Genomic DNA, 12,843 nt, shown 5'->3' with positions numbered 1-12,843 from the left:
AAGCCGAGGTTATAATTTTAAACAATATTACTTCATGTTAACACGTTCGCAGCCAACAACGAGTATACTCGTAGTAAGTTGGCGTCATTTATTTGCCAACTGCGAGTATACTCGTAGTTAGCAGGACTTTGACATTTGCCAACTACGAGAATACTCGAAGTAAGCCGGTGTCATGAGTTTCCCAACTACGTGTAAACTCGTAGTTATACTAACTTATTTTAAATAATATTTGTGCATGAGTGACTTTGTCTATTCACTTTTTTTTTTTTCTTAGCTTCACATTTGATTTCAGAAAATATTACATTCAAGTTTTTATTTTAAAAATCCAAGGAACCTAATTTAGATGCGGATAAAGACAGAAATAGCTTAAAACAGATAAAAGTAAAATACTGATAATGTTTTAATTTTATTTTATGAAAATTAAAGTGTAAACCTATTCTTTTGAATGATACATTCTGAAACATTCGCCAATACATAACGAAGGTCTATTTTGACAAACAGCACATTCATATCGTGTTTCTTTACGTTTTATTTTAGAGCAGACTCGACATGGTTTTGTTGGGAATTTTTTCTTTTCGTTTGGTGGTATTGAAGAGAAGTAGTGGAAGCTATTATTGGTGATTCGAGACGCAATTTCATTCAAACGTTCACCCAATAAATCCGTAACAATTAATTTAAGCGAGGAAATTGTTTTATCTAGTCCATATTTACTGTTTAGACAGTAAGAACTAAACAAAAAAGTATCAAAGAGATGAAGTGCTACTTTTTTATACCATCTAATTGTCTTTCTTAGGCAATCATAGTATGATACCATTTGTTCCGTCTTATCTACTCCTGACATACATTGATTGTAATCTTTTATAATATTGGGTTTCATTTTCTTCTCTCCTCTCCTGTTTTTCACTTCAATCATTTGCAACGAATGCAAGTTGCTAATCATTAGCACGTCTCTTTTGCCTTTCCATTTAGCAACCACTACACTCTCTCTGCTTCTGCTTATAACGTCTCCCTGTTTCAGTTTTGCTTTTGTACATTCTTTTAGATTTGACTTTCGGTCAGTTCTTAAAGTATCACAAATGTATGTTTTTTGATTTATCATGTGCTTTATTAACTCAAAGGAATTGTGAAAGTTATCGGTGTACAGGTGATAACCTTTTTGCAGAAATTTTTCCATTAAGTCTAAAAGTCTGCAACAATAGGTCCCGTTTGACCCAACAAATGTTTACCCAGAGTTGTCTCGCCAGAGTAGATTTTTACTTTTAGTACAATACCATCTGATTCTGAAAGCTCATAGAACTTGATACCATACTTATGTCTTTTATTTTTCACATACTGCCTGAATACAAGACGTCCCTTCCAAAGCATCATTGACACATTGATTGATATATTTTAATTAGGACAGTAGATGTTATTCATTGTATTATTCAACTGATCGAGAAGTCCAATAATTTTACACAAGCGTCCACTATTTGAATCTTCATTGTTAATAAAATGCCAAAACCTGACATACATTGATTGTAATCTTTTATAATATTGGGTTTCATTTTCCTCTCTCCTCTCCTGTTTGTCACTTCAATCATGTGCAACGAATGCAAGTTGCTAATCATTAGCACGTCTCTTTTTGTCTTTCCATTTAGCAACCACTACACTCTCTCTGCTTCTGCTTATAACGTCTCCCTGTTTCAGTTTTGCTTTTGTACATTTTTTTGGATTTGACTTTCGGTCAGTTCTTAAAGTACCACAAATGTATGTTTTTTGATTTATCATGTACTTTATTAACTCAAAGGAATTGTAAAAGTGATAACTTTTACAATTCTTTTGAGTTAAAAAAGCTGTACACCGATAGGTGTACAGGTGATAACCTTTTCCCAGAAATTTTTCCGTTAAGTCTAAAACAATAGCTTCCGTTTGACCCAACAAATGTTTACCGAGAGTTGTCTCGCCAGAGTAGATTTTTACTTTTAGTACAATACCATCTGATTCGCAAAACACATAGAACTTGATACCATACTTATGTCTTTTATTTTTGCACATACTGCCTGAATACAAGACGTCCCTTCCAAAGCATCATGGACTCATCAATTCATGTACTTTTATTAGGACAGTAGATGTTATCCATTGTATTATTTAAGTGATCGAGAAGTCCAATAACTTTACACGAGCATCCACTACCTGAATCTTCGTTGTTAATAAAATGCCAAAACCGTAACATTAGTTGGAATTTATTTTGTGGCATTATTCTAGAAAATAAAGGAACTCTATAGAGACTGTTCTTAGACCAATAGTGTTCTAAAGATGGCATTTTGACACACTCCGTATAAAGAAGAACTCCAAAAAACCGCTGCAAATCTTCTGAATTTATTGATTTCCAATCTTTAAAACGTGAGCTTCTTCTGAGGGGACGCTGCTTATTTATTTCTTGCATTGCGTAGCGATTAGTTTCAACTACTATAGTATTTATAAGCTCTTCTGTAACAAAAGGTCTAAAGAAATCTAATGGTTTCTTGCTCTCCATGTTTATCTTCAAACGAGGATCGGCAGTAAATTGAGTTTGTTTTACAATATTCGGCTCATCTTTCCATTGGTTTGAATTTCTAGATGGATTTGTTTCAGAAGTTGTTTTGCAGGCAAAATATTACTTATAAGATGTACCTGTATAGCTTTGTTTTGATTTTGTATAAAAGCAAGACCGCCCATTGTTCCAGGTCTTTTCAGCGGACTTAATAAATTTTCTGCATTGGCTGCTAGATGAACGTCTGTAAACTGATTGCCATCACTTTCTTCAGTGTTATTATCTTCAGAACCTGATTCTGATACAGTCAAGCTCGAAGACGTAGTAGTATAAGCGAAAATTAAATCCGAATCTTCAATATCATCATCTTCACTATCCTCACAATTTTCCATGATCATATGTGCTGATCCAATTGTGGAATATCTGTGTTGAGCTAATAAGAGATAGATAAATTTATAAATTATCTATTTATAAAGAAGAAATTACTTATTTATAAAACGCATTAATTAGTATAATGTGTAAAAAAATTGGAAGTGCACACTAAAATGTTTTTTAATATATTAAAAAACATTTTGTAAACGTTGTGTTAATCAAATTTTCTTCACATTTTTAATAACATGCATTATCAAATAGTAGTTATCAAATATGTCTTAGCTTCTAGTCTAAAAAACACAACAATTTAGAATTAAGAAAACAAAATATTAATTACCTTTTTTACTCATGATAACTCCCAATGTGCATGTGTATGTGCAAAAAAATTGAAACACTATTTATAATAATATTGGATCAAATACATTACTATACCTTTTTAAGATGTAATTGAGAACTTGAAAGTTGTAATTAAGAAAAGTAAGATGCAATTGAAAAATACAACATGTAATTTAGAGGTCACAATATGTAATTAAGAAACACAAAATTTAATTAAGAAATTTTAAAATGTTATTAAGAAATCCAATATGTAAATAAAAAAATAGCAATATGTAATTGGAAAAACAAAAGTTCTTATTAAGAAATCGTAATATGGAAATGAGAATACATTATTTGTAATTGCAAATTCACAATGTAAGCTTAAATGTCATTATAAAAAATCTTCTTGTACATGCATTTTAATAAGTTAATAATATCAAATTTAGCATTTGTATGCACCAGCAATACAGTAATACAGTAATGGAATTGAAAGGTCATTGTGTTATTTGTCAATACACTATAAACAGAAAGTCTGTTATTAAATTGAATCCGTGCATTTACTTCACTAAATTTGTTTGCATCTACTTTTGGAACAACCAGAACCACCTTGTCCGATTTGTAGACATGAAATACATACAACCGAATAAGTTGAAAGACAACATTATGTTTTATCTTCATCGAATGAGTTATTTAATGTGCTGTGCGAAATGACGCGCCAATCGTCATTCTGCGACTCTGGCGCAAACTTTAGGTGTCAAATATAAGACAGCATACAATTGGGTCCTTAGCGGAAATTTAAATTTCCTTGGAAGATATGTAGTTACCGCCAACCACAAATCCCTTTTTCATCACTTTTTTATTTTATTGATAATATATTATTATTTATTGAAAACCAACCCATATGGCCAAATTAGGATCAAACCTAATATTACAAGATAAACTAAAGCAACAAACTTAAAAACACAAATAACTTCTTTCTGATAATCTATATTATAAACAACTTTTATCTTCTTAATTACTTATCTTACGATTTCTTATTTACAACTTTCATCTTCTAAATTACATCTAACGTTTCTTAATTACATCTTTCATGTTCTAAATTACAACTTTGAAGTGCTTAATTACATTTTGATAAGGTGTAGTCACCGCAATGAGTTATACTCATTACGGTGTTACGAGTAAACTCGTACTTCGGCACTGGAGAAAAAAGATTCTTCTTCATTGCCCAAGTACGAGTATACTCGCAGTGCTTGTTTTTTTCAGTTATATTCAGAATAAAAAAATACTATAGAATTATTTTAGATTAAAAATATTTTGTTTATTGAAATGTTGATATCTAGCTTTGGCAATGAGAATGAAACCGCGAAAAACAGCCTCGGCAAAAATTATTTATTGCAGACATTATGGCTCGGCAAAGAAACAAAGCATAGTTTAAAATAGCTCGGCAGCGAACGTGTTAACACGCGCTTAATAATTTTACATTAAATGCGGTAAAAATAAACTTTGAACGATAATCAAAATTAAATCAAAATGTTGCATTTCGTGATGCAATTCTGAGAACCCATGATTATAAATAGAAGAATAAAGATACAATTCGTTTAAACTCGTAACATAGTGTATAACAATAAAAATATGTTCTATCAATTGTGTGTTATATATTTGTATAATGATTGTTAGCTTGTTTAAAGGTATAAATCATATTTATGCGTTATATGTTTTATTTATTATGTTATGTTGCCACCTCGCATAATAAAAGTATTATAATCAATATTAAATATAAAAGTTGATTAATAAAAAACTAATAAAAATATAAAAAGTTGCACAAAATTATTTTTAATTTTACCAAGAGTAGCTAAAGATATAATAACGTCACTATTTTCAAAAAAGAACATTTACTAAAGCAATAATAACGTCACTGTTGTCAAAATCGAAACAGTTAATAAAAAAAGAAGAGATTCACTATTAGTTCTTTATTCTAATATTGAACTATCTTTAAAAATGCATAGTTTTTGTTTTTCACTAAATCTTATTAGCCAAATCTTAATAATATCGAAAATTTAAAGCGCTATTTTTTGTTCCACACTATTTAGTTTAGACAGTTTTTATTGCCAACTTAAACCTAGTTTATTTTTATTGGGTTGCATTCCATAAGATATTTATTTGTCAAAATAATTTCAATTACCTCTATAGCTTTATTCTAAAGATATGAGTGTTTTAACGTTTTCAATACAGTTTTTTATTTTATGAGATTAGTCTTTAAATTTTTTATTTATTCTTTATTTATTTGAATTTTCATGCTATATTTTTCTATACAATGTTTTTATCTGAAGATATTGTTGGCTTAGCATAGGATCAGCCACAAATAGTCATTAAGGCTGATCCAAAGTAGCGTCCGTTATTGACCAACATTTTGGCGAACAGAAGTACTACTCTAGTGCTGTGTTGGCAGTGGGAGGATTTGAACCCGTTCATACAATAGTCCGGGTTTTAACTTTTCGTTAGACGCTCCAAGCAACTGAGCTATTCAGCTACAAAATTTGATGCTAAGTTTTAGGCACCAAAAAATAAAACGAAAAAAGATTTTTTGATATCTTTTTGTTTTTGCGGTAATGTAAATAAATATACTTAAAAAAATACGTATAAAAAAATTTATTTGAAAATTCTTCAAGAAATGAGATCCTGAATCCAAATTCATTGAAAAATTCATATAGGGAAAGAAGGGGCGAGATGGCTTTTCATATAACAACTTAACAAAAAAATTTCAAATAGTTGGAAACGAAAATGTACTTTTATCTTGTTTTTTAAAATACCAATTTATCTTTTAAATTTGCTAACGCATTTTTGTATGCATGAGATTTTTTTTTGTCCTTAAAAAATACTTTAGTTTTGGTTATTGCTTATGTGTTCTTTAGATGTAACTTTTTTATTTGTTGGCGATGCGTGTTTGTTTTGTGTTACTTTAGTTAGAGTAGTTAGTAGTTTTTAAAGTTTTATAAAATTAGAGACAGAAAACACAAGCCATCTTGCCCCGGTCACGTGATCAGATAACAAATTTAAGAACTTTACATTTTAATTACATATTTTTCTAATTACAAACTAACAATTCATGTAGATAATGAACCATTATGATAAAGCGAATACTGACAAAATATTATTGTTTCATAACTTACAGTTATGCAAAAATTTATTCATAAAAGATTTTCAAAACGTACGTCATCTTGCCCAGTAAATGTTTCGCGGTTTAAAAGACATGACGAATTAAAAAAGCGTATAGCAAAATGCAGCGGGGATGAGGGGGGACGGTCAAAAGAAAAGCAAACATACTTTATGGACGACCGTCGTCCATAAATTACGTCACGCTTTAGAGGATGGGGGAGGGGGAGTTGGCGATTTTATGACGATTTGTTACAAAGGGGAGGAAGGGGGTCTTGATTTTGTGACGTAACATTTTTATTTTTTTTTAATTTTTAAATCTAGAGAGACTTTCTTTTAATTAAAAGAGTATCTGACCAAACCAAAACCCTCAGCTGATGTATCTGCATGTTAATTGTAAAATCAACTATGCCTAAATCTTACTTAGTCGATATGTGCACTCCGTTAACCCTTTAACAGTCCCGTGTTGTTTTTAAAATACGGTCGTTATTAGTCCAGCTTTTTTTTTGAAGTGGTCTCTAAATGTCTCGTATTTTAAAATTCATCGTATTTTTTTACAAATAAAATAAAAAAAGTTTTTTACTATTTTTAACATTATTAAACACTACAAAATGCTATTATTCAAGTTTAAGAATATATTATATATATATATATATATATATATATATTATATATATATATATATATATATATATATATATATATAATATATTATAATATAATATTAATATATATAATATATATAATACTATAATATATTATAGTCATATTACATAAACACTTTTGTAAGATAATTGGAAAAGCATGGAGCTGCACAAAGTCCCACATCACATTCTACACATTCATATCTTAAATCTTTTTGAACATTGTGTTTGTAACATACCACACACCTTCTTTAAGCATTAATCTTTTATTATCATTTTTAATAATTATTTATCAAATATATTTTATTGATTCATTATTGATATTTTATTGATACATTATTGATTCATCAAATGTATAATTTTCTATCTTTTAGTGAGTAAATATTTATTTTTTGATAATTATTTTTGCACTGAAAGAACTTCCTTAATTGTCATATTTAAAATTAAAGTGAACACGTGTAAAAGTGAATTATTGAAACAAAAGCTCTGTAATTATGTAATAATAAATTTTGTCACAAGTAGACGAATAATTACTGATGAACAATAAGAAAATATGATATGCATAAAACCGCAATATTATAGCATGAACATTTAGAAACCCCTTTAAGTTTGGAGTACTACGGAGTAGTAGCAGCCTGTTTACGGACTGTTACGGCTGTAACAGTTTATGTGCAGTGCACATTTTTGCACAACAGTTTATGTGCAGTGCACAGTTGCTAATTTATACAACTTTACACAGAACTATTGGGGTAAAAAAAAACATTAAACAGACTGAAAAATACTAATTAACTCAAAAAAGCTCAGAAAATTATAGACATTATTAAATTTAAAATGGTTTTGTATTGTGCAAAGTTCTGTACCCCCACCCCCCCTAACAAAATTTAAAAAAATTTTAAGAGGGAGGGAGGGGGGCACAAAATTATTGCGTAATATTGAGGAAGGGGGGCAATAAACTGTTTCGGTTGCGTTACGATGGGGGAAGGGAAGAGGGAGTCAAAAAATGTCAAAAACTGCGTGACGTAATCTATGGACGACCCCTATGTAAAAAAATACGAAAAAATATCAATTAGTAGCGGCTTAAAATGCATATGTATATATATATATATATATATATATATATATATATATATATATATATATATATATATATATATATATATATATATATGTATGTATATATATATATATATATATATATATATATATATATATATATATATATATATATATATATATATATATATATATATATATATATATATATGAATGTCATTTGATAGTATGTTATGTGTTGTACATGGTGACAAAATACCACGTATAAAACGAATAATTACAAAATGACAGACACAAATGGCACTATTAGTTGGAAAAAATATTAAAAACTTAAAACTTCAACCCTGATTTTTCTCAGTTTGACACTTTTTGACTTGTGGCACCCTTGATCTGGGTGTACGATATATATATATATATATATATATATATATATATATATATATATATATATATATATATATATATATATATATATATATATATATATATATATATATATATATATATGAAAAATACTAGGTCATTTAAAAAAAAAAAAATTAATTGCATAATCAACAGCAATGCTTTTTAAAAGACACGGTTGTCGCAAAACAAACAAACAAAAAAATAAAAAAGAGCGCCAATTTAATGCAAATGTTTTTGATTAGATTAAACATACGAAACATATAAAATTATTACACCCTAAATTATATTGATAAAATATACAATAATTTAACTGATTACAAAGAAAATTAGTACACTCTTAGTTATTAGTTTTTACTTTATGTAGTAATATATATATATTTTATATATTAATTACTTTAATATATTATTCACTATTACCGTGGAATTTTCGATTGTTGTTATAATTCTCAAAATCACTGCTTTCTATTATAATAAGAAAAGATAAAACATTTTTTATAAGCAGTAAAAACCTTCATAGCTCTTTTTACTAAATTTTTTTATCAAATAAGTAATGTTGTAAATAAATAAATAAATGAATAGCTAAAGAATTTTTTCATAGCGCAATAAATGACACTTGATATGTATATATTCTAGTAACATTAACGTTACTAACTTATCAAATACAAAATCAAACTTTGTATCTCTGCTCTCGCTCTCGCAAAATCAAACTTTGTATCTCTGCTCTCGCGCTCAGTTATTCATGCCTGTATATATATATATATATATATATATATATATATATATATATATATATATATATATATATAAATATATATATATATATATTCTTTTTAGGTTTTTAGGTTATAAAAGTTATTCTTAAGTAACCCTAAAGAATAACTTTTAAAACCTCATTTTTGAAATCCAGTGTCATTTTATTATATAAAACACAATTAGAAGGCAAGAGTTTAAAAATAAACGTAAAAAAAATGTTGTTCATTTTCACAAGCGCACACACAAACACACGGTTACCACTTTAATACAGTACTTGCTTCATATTCTTCTCAGGTTTTTATCAAATTAAAATTTAACAAAACTTGCCTTGGCTATTCCTTTTTTTAAATGTTGCCTTGGCTATTCCGTTCATAAATTAGACACTTGTCTAACTTACTTAACGAAGTGCACCAACGAGAAGGTAAGCCACAGGACTTTGCACTCCATTAGTTAGCAGTTATTTTGCTGAAGGTTTGCACTCCATTTTTGGTTTCTATTCTTTTCTTAATTTTTCTTTCTTAATAGCCAGTTAGAGTAAAAGTCAATTTAACTTTGCCTAGGTTTCGCCTTCATTTCTGTATTCTTTTCTTTTCTTGGCAATTTATGTTAATGTTGAAGTAATTTTGTGTTTTTTTAATATTAATTTTTATATTTTAATTGATTTTTTTAATAAAACTTTTATACTTTCATTGCTTATAGTATTTTTATTATAATGTGAGGTGGTAGGATAACAAAGAAAAAAAAATATTATCTGTAAAATAAACAAAATTGGTACATACATTTAACACATAAAATATAATTTATACCCTAAAAAGAGATAAGAGTCAATATATTATTATAACAATTTATTGATGGAACATATTTATTGATAGAACATATTTATTGATGGAACATATTTATTGATGGAACATATTTATTGATGGAACATATTTATTGATGGAACATATTTATTGACTGAAAATTTTTATTGATGGAACATATTTATTGATAGAACATATTTATTGATGGAACATATTTATTGATTGAACATATTTATTGATGAAACATATTTATTGATAGAACATATTTATTGATGGAACATATTTATTGATGGAACATATTTATTGATGGAATATATTTATTGATAGAACATATTTATTGATGGAACATATTTATTGATTGAACATATTTATTGATGGAACATATTTATTGATAGAACATATTTATTGATGGAACATATTTATTGATAGAACATATTTATTGATGGAACATATTTATTGATTGAACATATTTATTGATGAAACATATTTATTGATAGAACATATTTATTGATGGAACATATTTATTGATGGAACATATTTATTGATAGAACATATTTATTGATGGAACATATTTATTGATTGAACATATTTATTAATGATATTTTTAATAATAATAAAGTAAAAACGTAAATGTTAAACTTAATGAAATAATAAAGAACTTAAAAAAATTTCATTTCACATTCATCCACTTTTATGTCTGTAAAAATAAAGACCACCTTTTTTTTTGAAACCACCAAAAACCACCAAGTTTTTGCTTCATAATAATAAGTTACTTAGCTTACAGGTGTCTGAAAAACTCCAGAAGAGACAAATTAATAACAGCAAACAGAACGTAATTAAAATTGTCAAAGTAATGGGAGCTGCTCATGTTAATCATGTAGGTATATAATCCCTGCTAAAACTGTTTAAGAAAATTGTAAGAATAAAATGAAGGGTTAAACTATAATATTATTAACTAATTATTGAGATAAATCTATCAAAAATAAATTATTATTAAACACGCATCATTCAGGGATGTTAACTTATTATTAAACACGCATCAACAGGGATGTTAAAAAGGTATTCAACACATGTGTTGTATGCTCAATTAGCATCCTGTGAATGGGAATATTTTTTGTTTAACAACTTTTTTGAACAAGTTTCAATGGACATTCAAAATAAAAACTAAAATATCATCTTTCAACTTGTGTACATTTGATTTATTTATTAAAGTGCTAGATATTACACTGTTTTGAAACAGTGAATGCAGATATCCAGAGATAAATATTTGAAATGTTTTACAAGCACTTAAAATGAAAAAAATCTGAAATATATCTGGTTGAATTGAAGTGATATATATATATATATATATATATATATATATATATATATATATATATATATATATATATATAAATATATATGTATATATATATATATATATATATTTATATATATTTATATATATATAAAATATATATATATATATATATAGATCTATAGTTTGTTGTCTTTGAGAAGAGCGGAAGGAAAAAAGTGATTCTTATGCCAACACATATGTCACTTTTAATTACTTTTGACTTTCGTCCAACATTTGCGTGTTGTCAGAAAGTAAAAACCATTAATTTAATTACAAATTAATCGTTTTTTAAAAAAGCCGCAAAAACGCAAATTTAATTGACCAGAATGTTTTTTAAAACATTCTGAATGTTTTTAACAATATAAACAATGCTTTTACTTTTATTTTTTTTATTAAAATGTTTTTATTTAAATTTTTTTTTAATAAAATGTTTTATATTTTAATTTTTTTTACTGTAAATCATGCACGGAGTGCTGCTATATCGACTATCTTATAGCCTGACTCACAAGGGAGTGCTGCTACATTGACTGACAAATAGCCTGACTTGCAAGAGAGTGCTGCTATATCGACTGACAAATAGCCTGACTCGCAATGGAGTGCTGCTACATCTACTCTCTTTTAGCCTGACTTGCAAGGGAGTGCTGCTACATCGACTGAGGGTTTGGTTGGGGCAGGCAGTCAGTCAATTAATAAAAAAAAAAAATCCGGTCTTGCATTTTAACTTTTACTTCTTGTCAACAAAATATGGAAGAAAACTTTTAGACAACATATAAATATATATATACACACGCATATATATATATATAATATATATATATATATATATATATATATATATATATAAATATATATATATATATAAATATATATTTATATAAATATATATATATATAAATATATATATAAATTTATATATACACACACACATATATATATATATATATATATATATATATATATATATATATATATATATATCTATATATAGAGAGAGAGCGAGAGAGAGAGAGAGAGAGAGAGAGACACGAAAAAACGTAACTTAGAAGATATAATTCCTATTAATGACGATATTTCCATGCATTCAACATGTTAGAAGTATAAGGTCAAAACTATTTTTTTCAAAAAATTTGTTTCAGATAAAATCCTCAGATGATGACCTATGACATCTGTAAAAAAGCATTTTCATCAATTTATGTTGTTTCTCATCCTCCACTGAGACGTATTCAAAACCATATCACAAATACTGTGTTAGCCACAAAAGATAAGCAAGGAAATCATAAAAACCATCGACATGCTGTACCTGATCAAATAAATTAGCTCATTCATTCTTATGTACAATCCTTTAAAGTTCATCTTTATTCAATTATTCTTTCAGCAAAAATAAAAATGCAAGCAACATCAAAAAAACAACAACTCAACTTACAATTTTACAAAAATTCACTGAATTATTTACATCAATATTCATATTGTGATTCTGTTAAAACAAAAACTCAAGTT

At 27.3% G+C, this 12,843-nt stretch overlaps 1 protein-coding gene across 1 annotated transcript; it reads right to left on the bottom strand.

Annotated features, from left to right (window-relative positions):
* Positions 1-433: 433 nt before the first annotated feature.
* LOC136085222 (piggyBac transposable element-derived protein 4-like) lies at positions 434-1,099 on the bottom strand. The gene has a single exon (XM_065806510.1). It carries the CDS (start codon positions 1,097-1,099, stop codon positions 434-436), a length of 666 nt encoding a protein of 221 aa, XP_065662582.1.
* Positions 1,100-12,843: the final 11,744 nt, after the last annotated feature.

The sequence above is a fragment of the Hydra vulgaris genome, chromosome 09, assembly GCF_038396675.1.
Source record: "Hydra vulgaris chromosome 09, alternate assembly HydraT2T_AEP".
Taxonomy (NCBI): domain Eukaryota; kingdom Metazoa; phylum Cnidaria; class Hydrozoa; order Anthoathecata; family Hydridae; genus Hydra; species Hydra vulgaris.
Note: the sequence above shows the minus strand (reverse complement) of the source record. Positions and strands in the feature narration are given on the sequence as shown.

Bases quoted from the DNA above. Each gene is read 5' to 3' on its own strand.
- LOC136085222 (XM_065806510.1), bottom strand. From the start codon at position 1,099: ATGATAAATCAAAAAACATACATTTGTGATACTTTAAGAACTGACCGA.